The sequence below is a fragment of the Pinus tabuliformis genome, chromosome 1_1 (genome assembly GCF_031772625.1).
Source record: "Pinus tabuliformis cultivar Carrire ecotype Pingquan chromosome 1_1, CPIR1, whole genome shotgun sequence".
Taxonomy (NCBI): Eukaryota; Viridiplantae; Streptophyta; class Pinopsida; order Pinales; family Pinaceae; genus Pinus; species Pinus tabuliformis.
The window spans coordinates 740,191,448-740,218,445 of NC_142297.1; the positions used below are offsets into that span (position 1 = coordinate 740,191,448).

At 32.7% G+C, this 26,998-nt stretch overlaps 1 protein-coding gene across 1 annotated transcript in view; it reads right to left on the reverse strand.

The window, feature by feature from the left end:
* Positions 1-6,633: 6,633 nt before the first annotated feature.
* Positions 6,634-26,998, reverse strand: part of LOC149216090 (uncharacterized) — a 34,400-nt gene continuing 14,035 nt past the window's right edge. The window contains exons 5-7 of the mRNA XM_089389819.1: positions 7,184-7,347; positions 7,042-7,085; positions 6,634-6,934 (exon numbers count right to left, since the gene is read on the reverse strand). Of these exons, the coding sequence (XP_089245945.1) occupies positions 6,825-6,934; positions 7,042-7,085; positions 7,184-7,347 (318 nt within the window). The 3' untranslated portion in view covers positions 6,634-6,824. The remainder of the gene's footprint in view (positions 6,935-7,041; positions 7,086-7,183; positions 7,348-26,998) is intronic.

A 26,998-nucleotide genomic window follows, 5' to 3' on the forward strand; every position in this document is an offset into this window, starting at 1 on the left:
CCTAAGTTGCAACATTGAGGCTTGAATGGTTTAAGTTAGACTGACAAATTTCATAATGATACATAGAGAAAGAACTAAGTACCATGAGACAAGGAGCAGGGAGCAATCCACATGGGGGATCAATACCTATGCTAGGAAACAACTCGGAAGTGTGGGTTCAGTTGGACAGAGAAAACCAGAACAAAAATGTTGCATTGCTAGAAACCATCCAGCAACTATAAGAGGAAATGATGAATTTAAGGGTAGACAATGAAAGGTTACGTTTGGAACAAGAGAAAATTATGAAGAGCCTATCAGACCGACAGAACGAAAGGAACCCGAATCCTAGTCAGGATGAAGGGAATGAACGGAGGTTACACCGGCAGTGAGAAGAGAACCCAAAATGAGAAGGGAGTCAAAATGGTAATGAAGAAGAATCTGATAATGTTTACGGGGTTAAAGGGGAAAAGACAGAAAACTGAATTACAAGGGGAGTTCAAAAAAATTAAATCCCCGAGTTATGATGGAGAGGTTGAGGAAGCAGTGGAAGCATGGTTAATAAATATGAACAAATGCTTTCAAATATATGAATATGATGAAAATCTAAAAGCAAGGTTGGCAATATATCAGCTACAAGTTAAAGCCACCCTATGGTGGGAGGAAGTTAAAACGATTGGAGGAATAGAAGAACAAGAAGTTACCTGGGAATAGTTTCAAAAGCACTTCAAGGATAAATATTTAACAAAGCAATCTTATGAAGAAAAGGACAAAAAATTTCATGATCTGAATTTAGGATAGCAATCCATGGATGAATTCATAACTAAGTTCACCTTTATGTTAAGATATGACCCCTATATTCGCGAGGAGAAAGCTGAAGTACAACGGTTTACCAGTAGTTTACATGCTTACATGAAGGAAATACTGGAATTTGATAATCCTAAGATGATGGATGAATCCATTCGAAAATATCGAATCTATTACCAATAAATGAGGCAAAAAGGTGATAATAATAAGAATTGGGCAACTAAAAATGGGCAAAAAAACTTTCCAGTTAGTGAGAATGCAAGGGCAGTGGGCTCAAAGAATATCAACCGGAAAATGTTAAGTGGAACCCCAGCTAGAGGTCAACATAAATTTAGATCTTGGCCTAAAGTAAAACGGAATGAAGCCTCTAGCAAATCGGAATCCATTCAATCTAAAAAGTCCCATTTACAGTGTTGGGGTTGTGGGGAACCCCACTATTATAAAAATTGTCCTCATCATACTTGAGTTGAACCAGTTGCAAATATTCAAGAGGCCTCTACTATTGGTGATGTGGCAAGAAGCATACCGAGAATCAACATAACATTAGAAGATCATCAAGTAGAGTACCAACCAGCGGTGGTAGAACTTGAAGGTAAAATACTTAACCATCCCATTTCCATTTCAATAAATGCTGGTGGAAGCCTAAGTTATATCAATCCAAAAATAGTTGATTTATGTCATATGTAAAGGGTAAAATTCAAGAATCCTTGGCTAGTACAATTAGCCACAGGAGCCAAATGACAAGTAATTGCAAAAGTAGAGGATTTCATCATAAATGTAGTGGGGCAGCAGTTTAAGGCCAATTTAAATATGCTACAACTAGGCTCCTATCACGTACTAATTGGCATGGACTGGTTGGAGCAAAATTCGACCTTGGTGAATTGCAAAGATAAAATGATTAATTTTCTTACTGATGAAGGTATGAGAAAATAAATTCAAGGTGTTAGAACAGAAGTTAAGTTTCATCCCATTTCTGCCCATCAGTTAGGAAAATGTATTCATAAAGGTTGTCAAATTTATGTTGTTCAAGTGGGCTATGCCAATTCTAAGGAAAAGATAGTTTCCCTAGAACAGATACCTGATGTCTAGGAATTTAAAGACGTCTTTCTGGAAGAAATTTTGGGACTTTCCCCCAAAAGGAACCTTGAGTTCAATATAGAATTGGTTCCTGGAGCCACTCCAGTTTCTAAGGCCCCGTATATAATGAGTGTTTCAGAATTGATAGAATTAAAGATGCAACTCCAAGAATTATTAGACAAAGGGCATATTCGTCCCAGTGTATCCTCGTGGGGAGCTACAGTTTTAATTGTGAGAAAGAAATATGTTACTCTCCACATGTGTATAGATTACAAACAATTAAACAAGTTAACAGTTAAAAATAAATACCGTTACCCAGAATTGATGATTTTCTTGACCAAGTCAAAGGCGCTGCTATGTTTTCAAAAATTGATTTACGATTTGGATATCACCAGATACGAATTAAGGATGAGGAAATATATAAAACAATGTTTAGAAAATCTTCGGCAAAATCACATAATCAATCTTTTGTTATGGATCACAGAAGTCTAAACTCCTTAATATAAAACAATGTTTATAACACGTTATGGACACTAAGAATTTGTTGTTCTACCTTTCAAACTTACTAATTCCCAAGGAATATTCATAAGTATGATGAATGGAAATTTTCACCCTTTTCTAGATAAGTTTGTTCTCATTTTCATTGATAATATTCTTTTATATTCCAAGAATATGAAAGAGCATCGAGATCACCTTTCGGTAGTGCTGCAAACTTTGAGGGAAAATCACCTCTACATCAATTTCACTAAATGTGACTTTTACAAAGATCAAATCCAATATTTAGGACATATCATTTCATCTGAGGGTATAGATGTAGACCCAGAGAAAATCAAAACCATAATGGAATGACCTGCTCCAACTAATGTAGAAGATATAGGTTCCTTTATGGGCTTAGCCGGATATTATGGGTGATTTATTAAAGGATTCTCTAAAGTTTCCTACCCAATCACCTCCTTGCAGAAAAAAGGGAAAGTATTTAAGTGGTCAGAAGAGTGTCAACAAAGTTTTGAAAATCTGAAACATTTACTCACTACCGCTCTCGTGTTGAAAGTTGCAGATCCATAAAAAGAATTCACAGTTTGTATAGATGCGTGCGAAGAAGGTGTAGGTGGGAGGGGGAGGGGGGGTTAATGTAAAAGGATAAGGTAATTTCTTACGAATCTCGTAAGTTCAAAGAACACGAGCAAAGATATTCTACCTATGACTTGGAGCTAACAGCTGTAGTCCATGATTTGAAGGTATGACGACATTACCTATTAGGGAAAAGCTTTTTGTTACTGACAAATCACAACAATTTAACTAGCTTCTTTAAGCAACCTCACTTGAATGCACGCCAAGCTAGGTGGACAACATTCTTGAGTGAGTTTTACTTTGACATCAAACATCTTAAAGGAAAGGAAAATCGCATGGCCGACACACTAATCAGAAAAATGCATCATGTCTACAGAATCTCCTATAGTCAAGTTGAATTCAAATTTTCCAAGTAGATTAAGGAGGCTGCCCTGAAAGACCTAGAATATCAATATCTTTGGCAGCAAGCTAAGCTGGCACAAAATACTAGAATCCAAAATGAATATAGTATTAATCATGAATATTTGTTAACCTTCAAAGGAAGAACATATGTCCCTAACCAGCTGTCAATGAAACAATTTATAGTAGATGAATTCCACATAACTCCCTATACCGCCCATCCGGGGTATCAAAAATTGTTTTCTGCAATAAAAATGAATTATTTTTGGCCTGGAATGAGAAAGGATATTGCAGAGTATTTGGAAAAGTTCTTGGAATGTTAGCAGGTTAAAGCTAAACGCCAGCACCCTGCAGGCTTACTACATCCTTTACCCATTCCAAAGTGGAAATGGGATACAATTACTATGGACTTCATAATTAGTTTACTCAAAACCAAGAAACAGAATGACTCCTTGATGGTATTTATTCCTATTAAGTCTACTTACCAAACATCTCAAGTGGCAGATGTATTCATGAGGGAGATATTTAGATTGCATGGCATGCCAAAAGCTATTATTTCGAACCGGGAAGTAAAATTTACGTTTGCATTTTGGAAAGCACTCTTTACTGGGTTGGGTACTCAAAATCCAATATAGCACCGCATACCAGCCTTAGACCAACATGAAACCTGAGCAAGTAAATCAAGTGGTTGAGGATATGTTGCGTATGTATGTAATGCATTAGTTGGGTAAATGGGAAGAGTACTCACAATTGGTAGAATTCTCCTATAACAATAGTTATCATGAAGCATTAAAGATGAGCCTTTATGAGATGCTATATGGGAGAGGATGTCGAGTAGCTTCCAATTGGAACAACCTTGAAAATAAACTAATCTTAGGACCTGATATGCTAGAAGAAATGGAAAATATTGTGAGAAGAGTTCGGCAAATTTTAAAATATGCTCAGGATCGATAGAAAGTGTATGCTGATAAGAAAAGAACTTACCGAGAATTTCAAGTGGGTGATCATGTTTACTTGCGAGTTAAACCCAAAAGAAGTTCTCTCCATTGGGGAAGTTGTGCAAATCTTGCACCCTGTTATTATGGACCTTTCCAGAAAGGGTAGGACCTGTGGCATATCGACTTGCTCTACCCAGTCATTTACGAATTCATAATGTGTTTCATGTGTTGCTTTTAAAGAAATATTTTTATGATTCTAGACATGTTATAAATTCGCAAGACATACAGGTAATATATATTTGTAAAACAAAATATGAATGTGTGTATAACTTGGGATGGAAAAGATTGATGATTAATACACTTTGTTGACAAGTCAAACCAAATGGAGAGTTTCTGGTAGAACCCTTGCGTATACTCAACCAGTGAGAAATTATGTTGTGGAAAGGAGTTGTGATCCGAGTTAAAGTACAATGGAAGTACTTTAGCCCGGAGGAAACCACGTAGGAAAATAAAGAGTTATGCAGGAGACATATATCCCGAGTTGTTTTCAAAGGCAACTAAAGAGATAAACACCAATGATGGTGTTTCACTTAAGTGGGGGGAGATGTGACAACCCCCAGGTGGTTGTAAATATTTAATATTTACTTTTGTATGAACTGGATACTTATTTAGTAAAAAATAGTGGCTAAAGAATAAATAATAAAAGAGATAATTAATATTTACGAAAGGTCCTAGAATTTACGGAAGGGACCCAAGTAACTCTCTTTTTACCAGACAGTTAACAGTTAAGAAATTACTCCTTCCTTTTCTTGCTGAGGATGTGGGAAACCCAACAGAGAGATAAGGAGGGAGGAAGAGGGCAGGAGGCTGCCAAGGGGGGTGATTTCAGGGATGGGCATGAACCAGAGATAAGGAGGGAGGAAGAGGGCAGGAGGCTGCCAAGGGGGGTGATTTCAGGGATGGGCATGAACCAGTGGGACACTTCTGTGTTACATATGAATTTTTTGAAGAAATTCTAGGTTGCACTGGATCAAGTCTTGAAGCCAGTGAATTTTTCAAATTGTTGTGAAGAACACTATTCTAGAATAGAGAAGCATAGGGGAAGGTCTTAGACGTAGTTTCCATTTCCTTAAGGATGGGTGGTGGGAACCTATCCGTAAATTCTGGGATCCTCTCACAACATATAAGTTTTAACTTCTCAGAATTCCATCATTCAGTTATTATTGAAATGAATATCGTTAGGAAGGCTCTATTGTTGAATAGATTTAAGAACAAATGTAACCTCTGTAAATTCTGTGTTATGAACAAATAGAAGAAATTTCTATAAATCATGTGTTATGAATGAACAAAAGAAACTTCTGTAAATTTTGTGTTATGCATGAAAAGTGAAACTTCTGTAGATTCTGTGGTGTGAGATTCTATAGATTGTGTTATTTTTTCAGAGCGAAAAGAAGATGAATAACAGGGACTATATTTACATCTAATAATGCTAGCATGAGTACGAATCATGCTTTTCAGTAACATGGAAAGTGACGCAACCTTAAGAAGCAGAGGAGAAGAATAGTGTCTATATTGTTGTTAGAAAATAATTCAAAACTTTCAGCAGATCATTTTCTAACATTGCCAACCCAGGTAGAATTAAAATTAAGGACTATCTGTCGGTTATGAAAAAATACCACTTAATCAGACAAATAACAATATATTGCAAGTACCCTGCATTCGCTAGAATGGAAGCCATGACCTGAGCTTGTGAATGGAGGGATAGTAGGTAAGTTTTGATCACCTGTACGAACCAACCCTTTTACACAGCCATTGGAAGGATGGGATTCAGAGAGCAAATGTGTAATCTCTGATTAAACAGATGTGTAGACAAGGAAATTTTAATTAATAATAATTGTTGTGAAGGGCTGCCAAAACCTTTAATCGAATCGATTAAGAACTACACAGAAATGTAGGTTGGAATGAAAAACCCATGTCTTGGATTTACTTGCTTGACCTTGTCTCTTTCGTGATAGCCAAGAAGCGATTCCAGGTGAGGGATTATCCTCCTAACAAATAAAAATTATACATGGAAGCATTCGTAAACACTTTAAGCATCTCTACAGCCAATGAATTGAGATTTGTTGTAAACAATCCATTGTTGAGACAATAATAAGTATTTCAAGGAAAACCCTCTAGAGGACAGTGAAATGTTAGGAGGAAACAATCATTCACACGGAAAATTATCAAAAAAACTAATATTCACTTGAAAACGAAAAACATTATAAAGGAAGTCTACAACTGTAACTAATTTAACCCATAGTACATTATCAAAAGATAACATGTATAATTCCTCTAGAATTTGAAGAAAATATCCATTGCAGGGTATAGCATTTAGCATAAATCAAGAGAATGGGGTTACTACCCCGTTGGAGCTTTTTCCACATAGCAAGAGGAACCCAAGAAGGGTTTTACCAATCACAAAATAACCAGAGAGTACATTAACTTAGTTATAAATTTCTTAAGCCGCAATTATAAACATGTTATTCAGAAAGACCTAGCTGGTAAAACGACTTCTCAATTCACATGACAGTTATCTAAGACAACTATTCCAATTTGCACTTGGCATCTGGGAGTCTTTCCATCGCCATGCGAGTCTGTTTTCGGAGGAAGGAGCATGGGCAACTCTGCAACCGACAACAAGAGAAAAGCTTAGCAAGAAAAGCTATAGAGATAGCTGGAAGCTCTGAAGAATACCAATGCACTACATGTATGAACAAAAGTGTAGCGCTACCTTCGTGACTTGGAAAACCCCAGTTGAATAGCCAAACCTGATATCTGCAGGCAGAGACAAAGAGAACATCATATTAACCTTTGTGTTGTTACCCAAAACCCGATGTAAAAGAAAAATTAATAGCCATCAAAATTTGACTTACCTACAAACTAGGGAAATGGACTTTGGAAAGGTATGCGAGTTGCAGAAGGTAACGACAGTGGTAGTTGCTTCATAGTAGAATAGTGACAAAGGAAGGAAATCGGACACCCAAGAGGCACATTTGGTACAATCAGGTTTCTTAAAGCCATAACCCCCAAAAACGCACTGGACAAATGAACCATGGAGGTGAGGGAAGCACAGAATAATTACCCATAAGCCATACAATCAATGGAGACTGTCGGATGTAGAGGGTTTGGATCGACGATGGTGTTGAATCCACACGGCGTGTGTAGGACCCCGGTACCTAGGCAACTTGCAAGATTAAATGCTGGTCAACATGTCAATTAAATGTAAAAGAAATTACCGTAGTCGGAGTACAATCCTAACTATAGACTATACAGTGAAATGAATGTGTGCATTATTACGTTAAAAGAACCTTAGACCCAACTTGTAGCATGCTCCATAATTTAATCGATGGTAATATGGTTATTGTTATATGGTGTATTGTTTATTTTGATTTTTAAAATTAAAATTTGGTAATGGTAAGAGTTTGCCTAGTGACCAAATATGTGTATTACCTAATAACAGATAATACTTTTATACCTACCGTAGGTTGGTTATATTGCAATCAGTTTAAGTCAAAATGCATTGAATTTAATTAATTTACAAAATTTAAAAAATTATTTGAAAATTTAATAAAATTATTTGCAAAATTAAATATTAATTTTTATGTTTGAAAATTAAAATTTTGAATTTTTAAAATTCAAATTTCTAATTTTTCATCGATGGAAGTCTTTAATGGACTAATTTCCTGAAGTTTAAAATCTATTTGTTAAAATTAAAAATTATTTAAAAAATTTAAAACTAAAAAAACCTCCAAACACCAATTGTCCAATTCTAAATAATTATAAAAAAACAATATGACGAATGTCTAAACGTAAATAATTATCTAAAAAACGATATGATAATTGCACGGACCGTGACTGCGATCAATAAATGACGATACCATCATGTAATATATAAAGCGTTGAACTTTATTAAACAAAACAAATACTTTCGAGCCATAGTGAGACAAGTTTTTACTCATTATTAATAATAAAAAATTAAAATCATAAATATTTATCCCACATAAAAAGAATAAATTAATTCCATGTGTTTTCTTCTAATCAAATGTCATGTCATGGATCAAAACAGTCCAATCATAAATAACTTTCAACGGAAAATTTAAAACAATAAATTAAGGTAATGTGCATAATGCATTATGGGGAGGAATAGATATACTCGAATTAAGGTTTTTTGGTTTAAAGATAATATATTTTTTATAAACAAATGGCATGAGATGGATGAGGTTAAATTAGTTTTATATTATTATTTTGTTATTTTAGGTATGAAATAAAAATTTAAAAAAAAAAAATTATATATTTTTTATTTAAATTATAGTAATTTAAAATAATAAATTAAGGAAATTTAAAACAATAAATTAAGGTAATGCGCATAATGCACTATGGGGAGGAATAGATATACTCGAATTAATAGGTTTTTTTTGTTTAAATATAATATATTTTTTATAAACAAATGGCATGAGATGAGATGGATGAGGTTAAATTAGTTTTATATTATTGTTTTGTTATTTTAGGTATGAAATAGAAATTTAAAAAAAAAATTATATATTTTTTATTTAAATTAAGGTAATTTAAAACAATAAATTAAGGTAATGCGCATAATGCACTATGGGGAGGGATAGATTTACTCGAATTAATATGTTTTTTTGTTTAAAAATAATATATTTTTTATAAACAAATGGCATGAGATGGATGAGGTTAAATTAGTTTTATATTATTATTTTGTTATTTTAGGTATGCAATAGAAATTTAAAAAAAATTAATTATATATTTTTTATTTAAATTATAGTAATTTTTTGGCATTGTGATGATTGACGTTATGTTATTCATTCATTAGTTTCAATCCCACTTCTTCACCTTTGTGACTAAGTAGACTATTCAAAAATGAATGGTCATATGTTAATGACTTCCTTAACGTAGTTGAATCCCAAATAATGATATCTAATATAATGCACTGCAAAACCCCTTAATACTTAAAAAGATAAATAAATTAATTGATAACTTATTTTTATTTAAAAAAAATACTAATTAAAATTATTTATATAAATTATTACAGAATCAATATTGTATACTATTATAAATCAAATTCTTTATATTTAAAGTGAATATTATATGATGAAATTGTAATATATAACCAATTTTTATAATTTTTTATATTTATGTTATTTCAAAATTGTATTTTAAAAAATTGTTAAATATATATATAATAAAAATTTTAGAAATAAATATTAATTTTGATTTGAAAATAAGTTTATGATAATTATAATAATCTTCTCCGTGGCCATAAAGTCTCAAAAATTCAATTGATAATATGTTTATTCTAATTTCTATTTAATCTTAAATAATTATTTAATACAATTATATTCAGATTAATGATCTTTATCTAGATAATCCCATAAATTAAATATGGAATAAAATGTGCACAAGAATATTTCAATAAACTCTTAGCTTTTGTAAAAAAGGGTGATATTTCGATTTAATCTTAAATAATTATTCAATGCAACTATATTGAGACTAATTATCATTATTTAGATAATCACATAAATTAAAGATGGAATAAAATGTGTACAAGAACATTTTAATAAACTCTTAACTTTTGTAAGAAACTATGATGTTGGGATTAATATTTCATCCAAAATTATCTATGCACTTAGCTCTATTTCGCTCCAAAGTTATATAGTCCATTAATTATTTTCCTTTGTCTTATTCAAATGTGTTTGATTATTAGATTTATGAATTTGTTCATTTAATGCAACCATAGTAAGACTAAGAATAGTTATTTTATTTTTTGTCAGAAAGAAAAAGCGGAATTGTATTATATTGAGATTGTATAAACAGCACAAATAACCTCATAAGCTAAAGGAATAATAAAATGTGGACAAACATATTTCAATAAACTCTTAACTTTTATAACAAATAATGATGTTGGGAATAATACTTCATCCAAAATTTTCTATCCGTGTATCTCTATTTTACTTCAAGATTATCTAATCTATTAATAACTTTCTTTTATATATTCAAATATGTTTCGTTATTAAATTTATAAATTTATTTAAACATTCAATAATTATTATCTATTACTTTTTCTATGAAAAACAAGGAGTAAACAATAATGCTACGTATTAAAATTATTTTTTTTATAGCGTCATGCGGAGATTGAGTGCTTTGTATACCCAGAACGCGTATCGGTCACTAGAACCGCGAAACTTTCAAAGAAAAATTCAACGTTGCGCTTTAGATACCGAAAAACGCGTCGAACCACGAGATATATATATATATATATATTTATTTATAATTTTAATAGATACGAAGACGCGTCACGATTACTGGAACCGCGAAACTTTCAAAGAAAAATTCCACGTTGTGTAGGGCTGGCTCACTCAAATTTTTTGATGGATTGATAGTGAAATTATAGTTATTAATTATTTTTCTAATTTCAAATTCATTTTAATTTAGGTTTTTTCTTTTATTTTTCCAAAGTATTCGGTTAAAGTATATATATATACCGCGTCTTTATTACTGGAACAGGGAACTTTTTAAAGAAAAATTGAACGTTGCGTAGGGTTCACTCAAATTTGTTGATGGGTTGGATAATGAAATGAAGTAATTTTAACCCATTTTTTTCTTAATTTCAATTTTAATTAATATATATATATATATATATATATATATATTTTAAATGTTTTGTATTTTTGGATATATATTTTAATGAGTTTTATTGAAATAAAAAAAAAAAAAAATTGTAATAGTAATTTTAAATTGTTTTATTTATATAGATTAAGTATTTTGAAAAATCTTAATCATTCAAAATCTTATTTATATACTTTTGATCACTTTTTATTTTGTTGATGCATTTAACTTATAATTAATAATTAATTCAAAATTAATTATTGAAAAAAAAAAGCTAACACAAAATTCATTTAAATATTAACAAAAAAAAATACAATAATGAAACATAAAATTAATTACAACTAATTCTTTAACAAATACTACATAGTAGTTAACTTTTGTCGTTTAGTTTAAATATAGTTAAATTAAAATATATGTTATTGTTAGATCTAAGACTTTTGTGATCTATAATGTAGATATCAGTCTTTCGGATAAATCACATCGTTAGGATTGGGTCTACGTTTCGAACCAACTAATGTGGTTCATTCTCAGGACAAGGTGAGAAATCACTAGATCTGAAGGAATAAATAGTATGGATGCATCATTTCCTAGAGTTAGCCATTGAAAATGTACGGGCAAACACTGGAATCAATGATGCATCCCTACATCTTTTGAGAAAAGTCAAACCAGATTTCTTCTTCACAATTTGCAATCGAGCCTGTTCAAATTGACGAGCCTTGTCAGCTATTTCCCTTACGTATTAGGTGATAATGTTAGATCTAAGACTTTTGTGATCCATAATGTAGATATTAGTCTTTCGGATTAATCACATCATTAGGATTGGGTCAATGTTTCGAACCAACTAATGTGGTTCATCCTCAGGACAAGGTAATAAATCACTAGATCTGAAGGAATAAATAGTATGGATGCGTCATTGCCCAGAGTTAGTCGTTGAAAATATATGGGCAAACACTGGAATCAATGATGCAGCCCTACATCTTTTGAGAAAAGTCAGATAGATTTCTTTTTCGCAACTTGCAATCGAGCCCGTTCAAATTGACAAGCTTTGTCAGCGATTTCCCTTCTGTATAGGGTGATAATGTTAGATCTAAGACTTTTGTGATCCATGATGTAAATATCACTCTTTCAGATTAATCACATCGTTAGGATTGGGTCCACGTTTCGAACCAACTAATGTGGTTCATCCTCAGGACAAGGTGAGAAATCACTGGATCTGAAGGAATAAATAGTATGGATGCATCATTATATATAATTCATATATGTTATTGTTAAATATGTTATTCTTATTATTAATTTGTACTATATACCTACCTATTAGTCATGAAATCAATCCTAACATTCATTAACTTTAAAATAAGTGTGAACTAAAGAGTTGAAAATTTATATTTATTTAAAAGTATGATTATTAGATATGATAATATAGTTTGCAATTTTAAAATAAAAAGTTAATAAAGACAAGAGTGTAAGACATATAGTTTATATATTTGAAACTGGTTTAAAGATAATAATTTGGGTGGTAGCTAGTGTGTTTACTTGCAGTTGGTTGGGCCTAGAAAATACATAATTTCATTGAAAGTAATAAAATACATTAAAAATAATATGAGGGTAATCAAAAAGAATATTAGTTTTGTTAAAAATGTTATTAGGCCCAAACTACATTTGTTCTTGAAGTAAGACTTAAAAATAAATTTTGTTGCCTAGGAATTAATCTTTCTCAAATAAAAAAAATAAAAAATAAAAATAAAAATAAAACTTCAAATAACAAGATTTTCCCTGAATAATAATAATAACTCTATTAACTAAAATATACAAATACCTATTTACATTACTTATTAACAACTAAATATAATGATTTTTTTTAACATAAAAAATATATCATTTTTAATAATATATATATATATATATATATATATATATATATATATATAAATAACAAAAATAGGGAAAAAGTTAAAACAAAAAACATATTATTTAAAACAATAAAAACACCAATCTACATATAACATATTCACCATAAAGAAGTTTATGGTCAATCAAACTAATATTAATAATGTTAAGTCTATTTATTCACTCCACATAACTTCAATATTCGATCTCTTCTTTCAATTCCAGATTCTAAATGATGGTATTTCCTCCACGGATTCAACATTAAGCACGCGAATTCTAGAATGAGTTGTCCTTTCCTACTTGGTATCATAAAATAAGATACTGAATCAAGATTTTAATGTGCCTATTCACATTTGGAACCTGTAATTGGACATCCATATTTTGTGATAGGATAATCTTAGCACTCCCAGGTCCAGCTGCTTATGAGTACTCTAGACGTTGTCAAGACAAGTTGTTTCACATCAAACATCACATTATTGTATAGCTATAAACCCTCAACCTATTTTGTTGTTTCACATCAAATATCACATAATTGTATAGCTATAAACTCTCAACCTACTTTATGGGTCTTCAGTTTAGTTTATTAAATAAGTTTAAAGATATGGAACACATCTTACGAGAGTACATTTTTACTTTTTGGCTCATTAATCCATGCATTGAGCAATATCTTCATTTTTATAGCCAATCAAATTATAGAAAAATAAATTAAAATAATGTCCAAAAAATAATAAATTTCAATATATAAAGTTAAATTATGGAAAATTGACAAGAATTTTCACTCAACCCCAAAGTAATATGAGTTTGATCATAAACTGTATGCAATATCCTCTGCTTACAGTAAAGATAATAATGTTGATATCTTACTTTTTGACAAAATAATACTTAATTTGGAACAATTAAAAAAAAAAAAACAAACAAACAAAAAAAACTAAACTATAATAAAAATCCATGAAAATATTAAAAAAAAAACTAATAAATTATAATCAATGATCTGATAATGTTTGGTCTTTTACTTTTGATAAAATAATTTAGATTTTAATTAAGGTTATGTAATTTTTTTATTATATAATTATTTAATGAATATTTTTTAAAATTTTATAATTAAAAGACGAGAATTATTATAATTTTAGAAAAACTTTATAAATTAAAATTAAAGTAAATAATAATAATTAATTATATATATGTATATGTGAGAAAATATTATTTTTGTGAAGCATGTCATTTAAATGTGTAATGATGATTAATAAATTTATTATGATTGCAAAATTTATAAAGATAATTGACATTGTAAAAATATATATATATATATATATATATAAAATGTGAATCGTAAGGTAATTCACACTTTTAATGAAATAAATTAAATAAAGAAACATCACCTCATACTTTTAATGATAAATAAAGAAACATGCATCGTGTGAAAGGAATCATGCCTTTGAGAATATGTATGCTCAGAATTTGACATTAAATACGAGGATGTCGAAATAAAAATGAAAGTTGTGAGGTGAGACGAAATCACAGCTTCGAAAATATGTAAGGCAGGCGAAGAAAATGTTAAAAATTGAAATTAGTTCATTATTAAACACGAGTATGTGGAAATATAAATTTGTGGAAAAAAAAATGAAACACAGGTTTCCATTGACTTTGATTTTTAGTTAAAAATAAAAAACAATTATATAAATATAATTTTTAGGATCTAAAATTTTGCAGTGATTAGTGATTGATAATGATGGATGGTGGAGGAAGATCCATATGAAATGCAATTGGCGGTTATCACAAACCTTCCAGGGAGCTTATGATTTTAAAAATATCAAATAAATTAAACAATTGTGCAGAATGCAGATGCATGTCACCATTTATCTATTAATAAAGAGTGGTGTTGTCATCCTTTGTTCTTTTCATTAGGGTTGTACGTTGTTGATAAGAATGCCAAACCCATTTTATTTTAATTACAAATTATATTTTATACAAAATTAAAATATTAATAACTTATTATATTTTATATCAATTACAAATTATATTTTATACAAAAGTAAAATATTAATAACTTATTATATTTTATTGATATAAAATTACAATGCAGTATTTATAAAATTGTTGAAATATTAGAATGGATAGGGATTAAATTTTTTAAGTTGTATTTTTTTTAATATAACATATTTTAAAAAACAAAATTTTGATAATTTTATTTCTATTTATATTTAATAAATTGGTATTTATGTTAATATTTTATATATATATAAAGAATATATATGTATTTCTTTTATTTATTTATATGATATTAGTTTATATAAAAGAGGTTGTGGATTCCACTACATTTGGTGCATTGCATCTGTTTATGTCACTTCATTGATCATGGAACGAAGTATATAAAAGGTTAAACATCATTTGAATATTGCAGGTGGCATACAGAGGTATAGAAGGGTTCAAAGGAGAATTTTATCACATTGGCAAAGTTGGGGAAGGAGAGGGGGATTAACAATATTGATAACAAGTTGACCATTCTAGCCAAGAGATCAACCAACATCTCATATTCTTGGAATGAGGGTCGTGACCAACCAGCGTAGATGCTTGGAAATTCAACTCACTAGTTGTTATGACTCACTTGTTTTTTTCCTTGCGACAGTAGTAGTCTTTTTTTTTCTTCTAATGTCAATGCATGTCAAGGTCTACCACATCTAGTCGTTTCTATAAGTTTATAACTAGAAAATGATCTATAATAGGTCTTAGCAACCGAGCTTATGTTATTGATCTGGTTTCCTTCCCATAAATCAATAGCATAATTTTTTTGATCTATGTAATCATCATTTGATTTTAATACAAAGTGCCTAACACTTATATATATATATATATATATATATATATATATATATATATATATATATATATATATATACTTTTATTTTCTAGTAAGATAGTAAATAACATAAATTATATATAGTTTTGAAAACAATATATTGTAACTATTGATACCAAATTTAAACATGTTAATTCAAAAATTTGATGTTTATATATATATGACATTTTTTAGTATGTTAAATACCTTTTTATTTTAATTTTTAAGGTGATTTGTATATATATGTGTTAGAAAAAAGAGTTTATCTAGTATTTTCTTCATTGTACCGTGTTGAGCTAAATCACTTGTCCAAGTATTTGAGGAATAGAGTTACTAGGTTTTTCTTTCCCTCAGTCATCCAAAAAATTGAGAACCTAAATCCCACACCCTAGGCTAAGTTATTTTATTTCCCTTAGATTGTTTGGATTTAGTGTCACTAGAAGGAAACCTAAGTATCTGTATCATAGACTATGTATGCCCTAGAATGAGAAATCACTTCTTTCTCTCTTGTGGCATTATTTTAAAGTATAAAAATCACTTCTTTATTATTTCACAGTAAATTAGGTTAAAGTACCACAAAATATTACATTTTTTAGCACTTAATGACTTGTTGATGTATGCCCTAGGATTAAACATTGTGTAGAAGTACATTAGAGAAGCAACATGAAGTTGTTCATGCATTTTCTACCATTTTATAGTATTAGCATGAATGTTTTATTTGTTGCTCTATGCTTTATTAACCATCAAAATTTGTTGTAACTTTGTCCCTGGTTTTCTCTCTAGTTTAGCCTTCATTTCACATAGTTAATTCACAATTTTCATGGCCGAATTTGTTGTTGTCATAAAGTATTGTTTTTATGCAATTGCTTGATTTAAAACCCTAGTTTATATCAACATTGAGTATTTTATTGATTTCATCCGTTTCAGAAACATATTTGAAACTTTTTAGATCAATCATAGCCTTTAGATTGACTCATAGCTCCCTTGAACCCAAATCTAGAACTTATTCCTTCATCCATCTCAAACCCTAATTTTCCATACCTTTATTGGGTGAATCTATGTTGTAGGATCCTTAGGGGGCACTTAACTTAAGATCCTTAGGTTACTTTATCCCTAAGCACTACTAGGGAAGACTCCCTTGTGTTGGATTATGCTCTTCACTAAATAGAGTTGAGTAGTTGTTGAGGTGATAGTGATGATACTCTCATGTGTTGCACATTATCTAGGTCACCTAATGAGGCTTTGCACTAGGTGCTACATTTTGTTGTAACAGGACTTGCATTTATCATTGTTGCAAAACCTAGCCAAGAAGGGAGAGATTTATTGTGAGTGCATGGACTCAAATCCATAGATCACCAGAAATTGATTGACAAAACATAGTAGGGGATTTCAGGCGAAGAGGTCAAGAGGATGTCATAGAGGCTTTGGAGTGACAATTTGCAAACCTGCCACTATTCACTGTGTGGTAAAGGTAGCTAAATACGAAAGGTTCTATCCGGAGATTGAAGGAAGTGTCATTCACTAAAGGAGTCATTAAAGTTAGCCTTCGCCAAAAGGGTTTGAAGGAGGATATTGTTCTATTTTGGATTTGGATAAATACAATCAGATTGGAAGTGGCTTAAGAAAGATATATATCATAGGAATTACATTTAAAGTTGTATTATGATATAGAGTTAGGATAGAATTTGAATGGAATGATTTCTAGTAGATGAGATCGACAACGAGCAGTGACCTTGATAAGCAATCATAGTTTTTTCTAATGCCTCATGTTTTGGGCACATGATGAGTCAATCTTGTTGTTGTTGTAAATAATTCAAACACTTGTTGTACCCAAATTGAAATTATGTAATGCTTAAAGGGTTGCATGATTGGTTGTACCTAACACCCCAAAGCTTTTGGGCCAAGTTGTAAAGCCTAGCCTTAGGCAAGTTCAATTCCCTACGTTTGTTGTAAGCCTCATTATTCAAGCATATATGTTGTAGCATGGTAGCACACACATTCATCCCTATCATGCATAGAGAGGATGTAGGATGAAGTTGTGCAATGGATCACTTGGATAGGTACAAGGGTGGTAGGTGTACTCATATGCTAGATTGATGTTTTTAGATATGTTGAATCTTTGACTAAGGGGGGAATGTGTGAAGTAATCTTAGAATGTGAGATGGTTAGGACCAAGTCATTGTTAAGGAGGAATCTAACATGTTGATGAGCCATGTAGGTGAAAATATTTCATATATAATTGGTTAGTACAATAGTTGGTACCCATGTATCTCGACAAATGATTTTTTTATATGGACATCAAGAAGATAAATATTAAGGGGGGTGTTGAAATATTATAATTACTCCTACTACTGAATCTTGAAAGCTCTAGATCTAGTTTTGTTATGGGCCCATGGTTTTGGTAACCCTTGTTATTTTCCCATGTTATTTTTTGTAATCAAGAAAGGCTTATGAAGTCTATTGTAAGTTGTCGCAAGCGACTAGACTTAGCTAGAGTGGCCAAGGATATAGTAATGAAGTTGAGGTGAACCACAACTCATATACATGGTGGTTTTCATGTTATCAGTTACTTATTTATGTATTGCATCATTTTTATTCCTAATAAAAATATCTATTTATAATTTATCTATATGTATACTATATAACATATGTTTTTTTTTTCACGGTAACTGGTGAATTGGTAACTTTATAGGATTATTATTAGAAATGCCTAGGATCGAATCAAAATAGGTGACACTGTTCACCTCTATATCGAGATATTCAAATTTTCCTACCCCTTTGGGTTTATAGAAATTACTCGTCAAGGTTTTCAACTTGTTCATTTTTTTTTTTTGCACAAGTTAACATGTCTCCAGAGAATAGAATGTGGGTGGAAGGGAGATTAAACTCGAAAGCTACCATTCGAGCTATTGTCCTTTGACTTATATAGCATATGTTGTAGTAAACATCAATGGTCTAAATCACATATCGCTAATCATCACCAATAACCTCATTAATTAATACAATATCTATAACCCAAAAAAAATAAAAGCATAAAAAATTAAACATTCTATATCTAGAGTTCAATTTAATTCCATTCATACCAACAACCTCATTAAATGTTACAACTTCAATAATAAGAAAAATGATATAAGTATATAAAACAATTAAGCATTCTATTCTAGAGTTCAATTCAATGTCAATCATCATGTGTCTATACACTTATCATCCCTATAGGTTCGTCTATAATGGCCTCATTACTATCAATGTTCGCTTAATCATAAATAATATTTGCTTTTACCTATTATACTATTTATAATTAGTTTATAAACCATAAATTATAAACAAGTTTATAATTTGATCATTCAAAATATATTTCACTCATTTACGTCCCTGTTAAAACTATTTCTAATTGATCTCTTGTATAAACCTAGTTTTACTTATCCAACTACATATCATAACATAACACAATTAATTCAACTTAGCCATAAAATAAAGTTGAACAATTCAACAATGAAAGATTTAATAATTTAGTACTTATAATTTTAGCTTTAATTTGAATATATCCTTAGAGAGTCAAGTTTGTGTTGTTGAACTCTCTACAATCTAGTCTTGATGGCCTTTGATGCTTCTTTAAATCTATCAAAAGTTTTTAAAATATGTTAATATGAATCATATCTCATTAGATAAAATGAAAGATTTATCTAGAACTCAAATAAAAATATTCACTTAGTGTTATATAATTACCTTTATATCTCTCCAACTTTCGATTTATTTTCTTCATTTTTCAATTTTTCTCCCTAGCATCCTCATTAGTGCACTCACTTTTCTTTGGGAACCACTCAAGGACTCTCATAAATAGGTTCACGATGAAGATGTCTCATGTAGGTGGCATGTATTTTTCCACAAATACTTTTCTACCATAGAAGAAACCACCTTTGGGTTAAATGTTGCCTAGAAAGACCCACCATGTAATGATTCAACTCTTTCTTCAAATCAAAGTCTTGGTGATTATAGCCAATTCTATGGTGGATGAAAAAATAGTTCAAAATAAAACTTTTTATTCCTTGACATTTTAGTCATACATTATGATTAATTTACAAATCAACATAAAATTAGTGAGTTTATATCAAACACCAATAATTAGTAATTAGTAATTACCAAGACTCTTTAAACTCTTTAATGGTACAAGTTCATCATCCATGTGTAATGTGATAAGTAACAACCCATTCCTATTGAAAATTATGATAGGCAAGGAATCAAGAGTAGTAGAAATGATACCATTAGTATCTTTAACACTAGATGAATGGGGATGTGACATGATATTCATAGCTGCAATAGTCAAGGAAACAATGGTGGTAGTGCTAAAAGAAGAAGGGGTTAGTGTGCCAACAAATAGAGTGGGGATTTGTTGTGAGGGCTCTAATGGAAATTTTGGGTTTCAAGGATATGGTGTGGTTATCATGGACTATGTTGTTCCTTGAGATGTTCTTGGCTAGGGAACCATGCCAAGGTATCCAGTAATATTGAACTTTAAAGATATTGACTTAATATTTTAAATCAACCTTTCATAATATCAAGGCAATAAAATTACAGACCTAATCTGTACGTAATCTCTCAAATGTAATAGAAAATTTGAGAATAATATGAAAGTTATGAAAAACATGACAAAAATAGAAACATATGATAAAGTTTATTTGAATAACACTTCAACTCCTATTTGGACAAAAAACGTGCTAAGAAATTGAATTTAGTAGCTAACAAATGTATTTGATCAAAAGTATGAATTTCCCTAAAATGATTTAATGAAAGAGGAAGGTCACATTAATACAAATTATATCATTCTTGAGATCTCACTTTCTCATCATAGAGACACATGTAATAGGGGACGTAGTGCCCAATTATCACTTTCAAGATTTATTCATAGAGGTTAAAAATCAAATACATATATTGAATATGTTTCTAATACACCAAAAAAGTACATGAATAGAGAGTTCACATAGTGTTACAATTAGAAAGGATGAATCTTCAACACTAATAAATTATTAGCATCTAGATTTTAGGACCTCAGTTGATTGCAATAAATATTGATCTCTTAGTATTGAGCTTTTACTTGTTTTTATATGATATTTAATATTGACAAAAATCAGTTGCTTTTAGCAATTTTTGTAGACCTAAACTTCTAAAATAGACCTTACTACACAAAAATGTAGGATTTGACAAAAGTTGCTACTCGATGTTGACTCTCAATATGCTTATCTTTAAGGAGTTTTATTTGTTGAATCATCCCTATGAAAATTGAGCAAGTATCCTCCAATAATCATTAATGGTATATTTTTTTATGGCCCTTAGTATTACAACAACAATGCTACACTTGTGAAATTCTAAGCTTTAAGTGCCAACCTAGGGTTCACACAAACTTAAGAGGTGTCTTGCACTATATGTGCAACGTGCACTTCTTCTCCCTCCACAATGCATCTATTGATCTATCAAATGAAATAAAATGTCCCTTGGGTGATTAGGTGAAAATGTGGAGTTATTTCATGGTCAATCACTCAGTGAAAGTAAACTCTTACTAACTTCAAATTGTAGGAAAATAATTGTTACTAGAAAGAGATTTGCAGGAAAGTAAATGATATTTCTAGTTTGTAGGAAGAAAGGATTATTTCTAATTCCTAAAAGAGAAATGCCTTGATCTGGAATTTATCCAGGATAAAAAATTAAAGGTATTATAGACTCATGTTCATGGATGTGCCTATGTTACTTTATGCAACGGATCAATCAGATTGCGAAATACATAGACACTGAGGCAGTTAGAGAAAACATAATAGACAAACATGTAAACACAACAAGTTTAATAAGGATTTCACCCAATGCTCCTAGGCTACGTCTCCTGGTCCAGCCTTTAGTGGTGGCCTCTCTATTATGTTTTCAAAGCAGATTTTTTACAATAGTGAGCTCAATTTGAGTTTCACGCAACATATATAAATCAGTAGGATTGGACTTGGATCCCCCAAGTCTCTGGAGTACACAGACTCTACTTACTGAAACTCGACCTCTATTGGTCACAGTGGTATGAGCCCAATTTGAGACTCATACATGACAAGCCTATGCCAAGGAGTTCGCTTGAACCTCTCAAGCCTTCTCTAGAGTACACAGACTTTCTGACTCTCTCTCTGGCTCTGTTTGGCTCGATGTTGCCTTCAGGTCAGCTCAGCTTCTTCTCTCTGTTCTCTGCGCTTAGCTTTCTGCGTCTAACTAACTCCTCTTCTGCTTCTGTCAGTTCATGGCTTTAAATCCAGTCTGCTTTCTAATTTTTCATTTCCGCTTCCTGGCGTTCTGGCTCTCCTGCCTCTGTCAGTTTGAATTCCTCTTCTCTGCGTTATCATCATCATTGTGTAACGCCTCACAGGGAGGTGGCCACCTGTTTCATAACGAACTGAGTGTCAGTTCTCTTGGAAATGTTTAAACTGTCATTATTTCCGTTTAACTCCTAGAATGCCCGCGAATATGATTCCTCTGCCAACTCATCGTTCATGCCGGACTTCAAACTTTATACAACTCGGCCTATTTACCCCGTTGAATCCGGTCATCCATCGAATCACATTTCCGCCGTCAATCTGGAGCTTCCATATCCTATGGTCTCCGTCCATATCGAGCGAGTAAGTAGCTTGACATTTCCCTGTCCGATGTGAGTGGTTTTCTCTCTCTCTCGTCGGACACGTGGTACCCAGTGTGTGGCATCGGGTGGGACTCGGTTGAAACCCTTATCGCTCGAAGCCCTTCCGATATCCTGCCGGTTTTGGTGTGGGACCCGCCTTTGACAGAATTGACGAATCCCATACGTTTTTTTACTTTTCGGGTCTGGGTCGGTCGGGGCTTTTTCTTCTCTAAGGGGTTTGCCCAATGATATGTGATTAGCGACCTCATCGCATATCAGAAACCTCCCCCGTTTCTCAAAAATACCTCATGTTTCGTTGTTTCATGACAGCACGCGTTACCATGGGCCAACGATCTTCGCGCTTGACCGAGGGTCCTCGTTGCTCCGCGCTGCTCACAAATTACAATTGTTCCGAGGGTATTCCTGATAAGCTCGACCTTTGTAAGCCTTTGAAACTTTGACATGAATTTTACAGAGTTATGAAAACTTAGAAAGTGTTTTAGGATCCAATTCGGATCATGCCTATTCCACCTTACAAGAATGTAAACCTTAATACTACTTTAGGAATAAAAACACTAACAAATCGAATTCAAAAATGCTAGAAACAAAAATCATTCCTGAAGAGAACATTGTTCATTTCCTTAACTCTATTATTTTCCAAACCACATTGAAAAGTGTGATTTTATGAGTGGATAGATTAAATATATATTAGCATGAAGGAAAATGACAAAAGAGAGGGTTTCAGGACTATCTTACAGGAAACCCTCTAGTCCTACAAGAAAGTGTGCAAAAGAATTACATATGTGAGATTAAATAAGTAACTCAACACTTTAGAAGCTAAAAACTCTTAAAGGAACCTATTTATTCCATGTATAATTCATGAGAACAACTAAGGAAATAAAAATTGCTAAAATACCAATCTTTTATAAGAAAATGTAAAGCATATCATTCACTAAACTATTGCAACATGAAAATAATGTTATGAAAATCATGAAAAATAATCATGTAAATGATGAAGCAATTGGTACACAAGGTTCTTTGGAGCTCCTATGGGTTGGCCCTCCCAAAGGTTCTTAGAGACCTACTACACTCTTAGCACTAGCTTCCTTGAAAGTAAAACTACTTTTCCATTAACTTGAATAAAAAATGTGAGTCTAATTATGAAAGCTTGAAAAGTTGCATAGCTAAAATAAATGCAGTAGCAATTTTATCTCCCCTCTTGAGACTTAGAATTGAGTCTCTCTTATATAAAATAATGGGGGAACAACCTCCTTGAAGGGAGGTTTATTTCCTCACAAAAACCTTGAAATTAAGGGGGTTGTCCCTCAATTTTCCACAAGGGTTCTTTGTGTTATCTTAAATGCAACAAGGTGGTTGAAGTTGAGCTTTACTATAGGAGGGGATATGATCCTTATAATTTCTCTCTATTTTTTGTAACATAACTCCTTTCACTCCTAATCCCATATTAAGGGTAGATGAAGGCATTACTATAATTAACTTGACCTCCATAGTCCTACATGGTAATGGGGTCCAAAAGTTTCATCAATTTTCAATCTTTTCGAGACTCAAAATAAATATCACTATTTCATCTGGCTTATCGAGAGCTTTCTGATGATATAATATTTTTTGAAAACTAAGATCCAAATCAGAAGATATGGATGTATGAAGTCAAGTAATTAAGGTCTTATCAAGTTAGTATTGTGCCGCCATGTGGCACCCACGTGGTAGCCCTCCACCTTTCATGGGAGGTCCATGTCATCCTACTTGTCCATGTGGAATTTTCTGTGTGTGTAAACCTATGATATATGCCACACCACCCCCTTGGAAAATTTACGACGTACACCCAACACAGGGATCAACGACATAGATGAAAATGAACGACCCCCTCCCCCCCTTGCTAACATCATGAGGGTGGGGGGTCCTTTAGTTGATGTTCCACTCCTTTCATTCTATAAATTGAATGGTGGCCATTGGCCTAACAAAATCGACAACGCAAGGGTGAGGTGGTCACATCCACGAAGTATGGAGAAAGGAGGGGGTATCTCAGCTATAGTTCTTCCCCTCCATAACCATGTCACCACTTAGACACATAATCATGTTATGTGGAAGACCTTGCAGTCACCACGTAGACCTCTTGGCCATGTCAGTCACCTTATCATTCTCCCAGCCACGTCCTTCCATGCAGGTACAAAATTCTTTTTCCATCATATGCCAGGAATATCTCTGTCCCCTGGAACATAAAATTCCCTGGGGTTCTCTCACTGTACTCCTCCTAAAACCATGAGGTGACATTACATCCTAGTCATGTTTATGTCATCCTATCCATGTGTCCACCTCCGGGCGTGCCATGTGTCACCCATTTTTGGCACACTTGGACCCTCTAAAAGGTTGAATTCGATTTCCATGTGGCATGCTACTGTTGTACCACTTCAACCTAGTTCCATGTTAACGTCCACATAGTTTAGGTCCCATCAGGCTCTTGCCTACTCGAATAATTTACCTTAGGAATTTATCTGTGCCCCCCTTTCAAAACCACAAGGATGATGTCACTCCCTTGTCATGTTGATGTCACGCTATTCACATGGCCTCCTCTAAGAGTGCCACATGTCACCTAATTTAGGGCCACTTGTCCCCACTAGAGCGTATACATCAAAGGACACATATTCTAGGTCCCACCAGTCTCTTTCCCTTATGAATAATCAAATTTTTGTTAACTATTGAAATATTTTTCGTCTCGTGACATGAATACCCTAGGACGTAACTTCCCCCGAGGTTTTCTCTAGGTGAAAATGGTCTCCATTTTAAAACATCGGGGACCTGTATTTAAAGTGGTGGTTCTGACCCATGGTCGTATGGGCCCTCTAATATACTATTGGGGATTCTTTGTGAAACCCTCTCTCTCTCTCTCTCTCTCTCTCTCTCTATATATATATATATATATATATTGAAATTTTCTCCCATTTATATTTTTTTCCCTCCAAGAACCATGTTGTCTCCGACCAGATAACCATGTTACATGGCAGACCCCACAACCATCACTTTAACTCTTGGCCACATCAATTTCCCTATCATCCTCCCAGCCATGTCCTTCCATGTCGGGAAATAACTCAACTTCCATCACATGTTGGGAATATCTTTATCCCCTAGAACATAAAATTTCCTGGGGTACTCTCGTTGTGCTCCTCTTGTAATCATTGGGGTGATGTTAGCCCAGGGTGACGTCACATCCTTATCATGTTGATATCATCCTATCCATGTGGTCACCTCTGAGTGTGGCACATGTCACCCAATGTTTTACCACTTGTTCCCTCCAAAAGGTCAAATCTAGCTACCACATGGAATGCCACTATGGAACCATGTCAGCTTAGGTCCACATTAACGACCACATAGTCTGGGTCCCACTAGGCTCTTGTCTCCCTGAAATAATTTACCTCGGGCATTTCTCCCTATCCCTCTTTTGAAACTGCCAGGGTGACGTAAGTTTCATTTCATGTCGACGTCATGATGTCCATGTGGACTCCTCTAGGAGTGCCATGTGTCACCTAATTTTGGGCCACTTTTCCCTACTAAAGGGTCATTTGTGTCCCACTATGCTCTTGTGCTCATGAATTATCAATTTTTCATTAACTAATGTAATGTTTTCTTTCTCATGACTTGAATACTTTGGGACATAATTTCTCGGGAAGCTCTTCTTTGGACGCAAATGGTCTCCATTTTAAAATATCGGGGACCAAGATTTGAAGTGATGGTTACAACCCTTAGTCACATGGGCCATCTCTACCAGTGCCAAGACTAACTTACTATTCAATATTCTTCCCACAACTTTCTCTCTCAATCTCTCTCTTAGTCGCCATTCATTTTAATACAAGAGCTTAATTAGACCTCAAAGATTTACACATCCACTATGTTCGAGAAATTAAGGCCAATTTCATGGTCAAAATAAACAAAATAGTTTAGACCATTCCTCAAAAATTACACATGAAATATATTATCCATATCCACACATTCATAATGGCATTTTAATAGCATAGAAAGCATACATATAGAATCCACTTGCACATAGAGAAAAATATTGAGAACTTATCTTATGATGAAGGACCTGAAAACCGATATTGAGACTCTAACTCTCCACCAAACCTTCAATTGGCCTGCATTGCAGTCTTCCTTGTAACTAATCACACCTGAGCCAGATTCAGAGCTTGAGGAGGAGTTCTTTCAGGGAATTAACCAATGGTGCCAATTAAAACTGGGAGTCTAGAGACTATTCCATCTCCACCCATAAACTAATTCAAGGGAATCCAAATACTATTCCATCTCCACCCTCTTGCTATTATAGGGAATCCAGAGGCTACTACACCTCCACCCTTAAACCAATAACCTTAATGGCCCCACCCTAAGCTAGAAATCCATAACTCACTGAAAAGAACCAAACATAATACCTTTATTGGCTCCACCCTACACCGGGAATCTAAAGCTCACTAAATTTATTTCTCAGCCTGTAACCAAGCGAAGAAGGTGCTATGACACTCCTTGGCCCAAAATCCAAAGAAACAGGGCCTCCACCCAAATCAAGGAGTCCAAAGAGCCTCTCTCCTTCATGTAAGAGATGCACAAGTAACTCTTTTGTACTCAAAAAGTGAAATAGATATTTCCTTTCATCCTGCCTACATTTTCTTATCATTCATTTCTCAACTACTACTT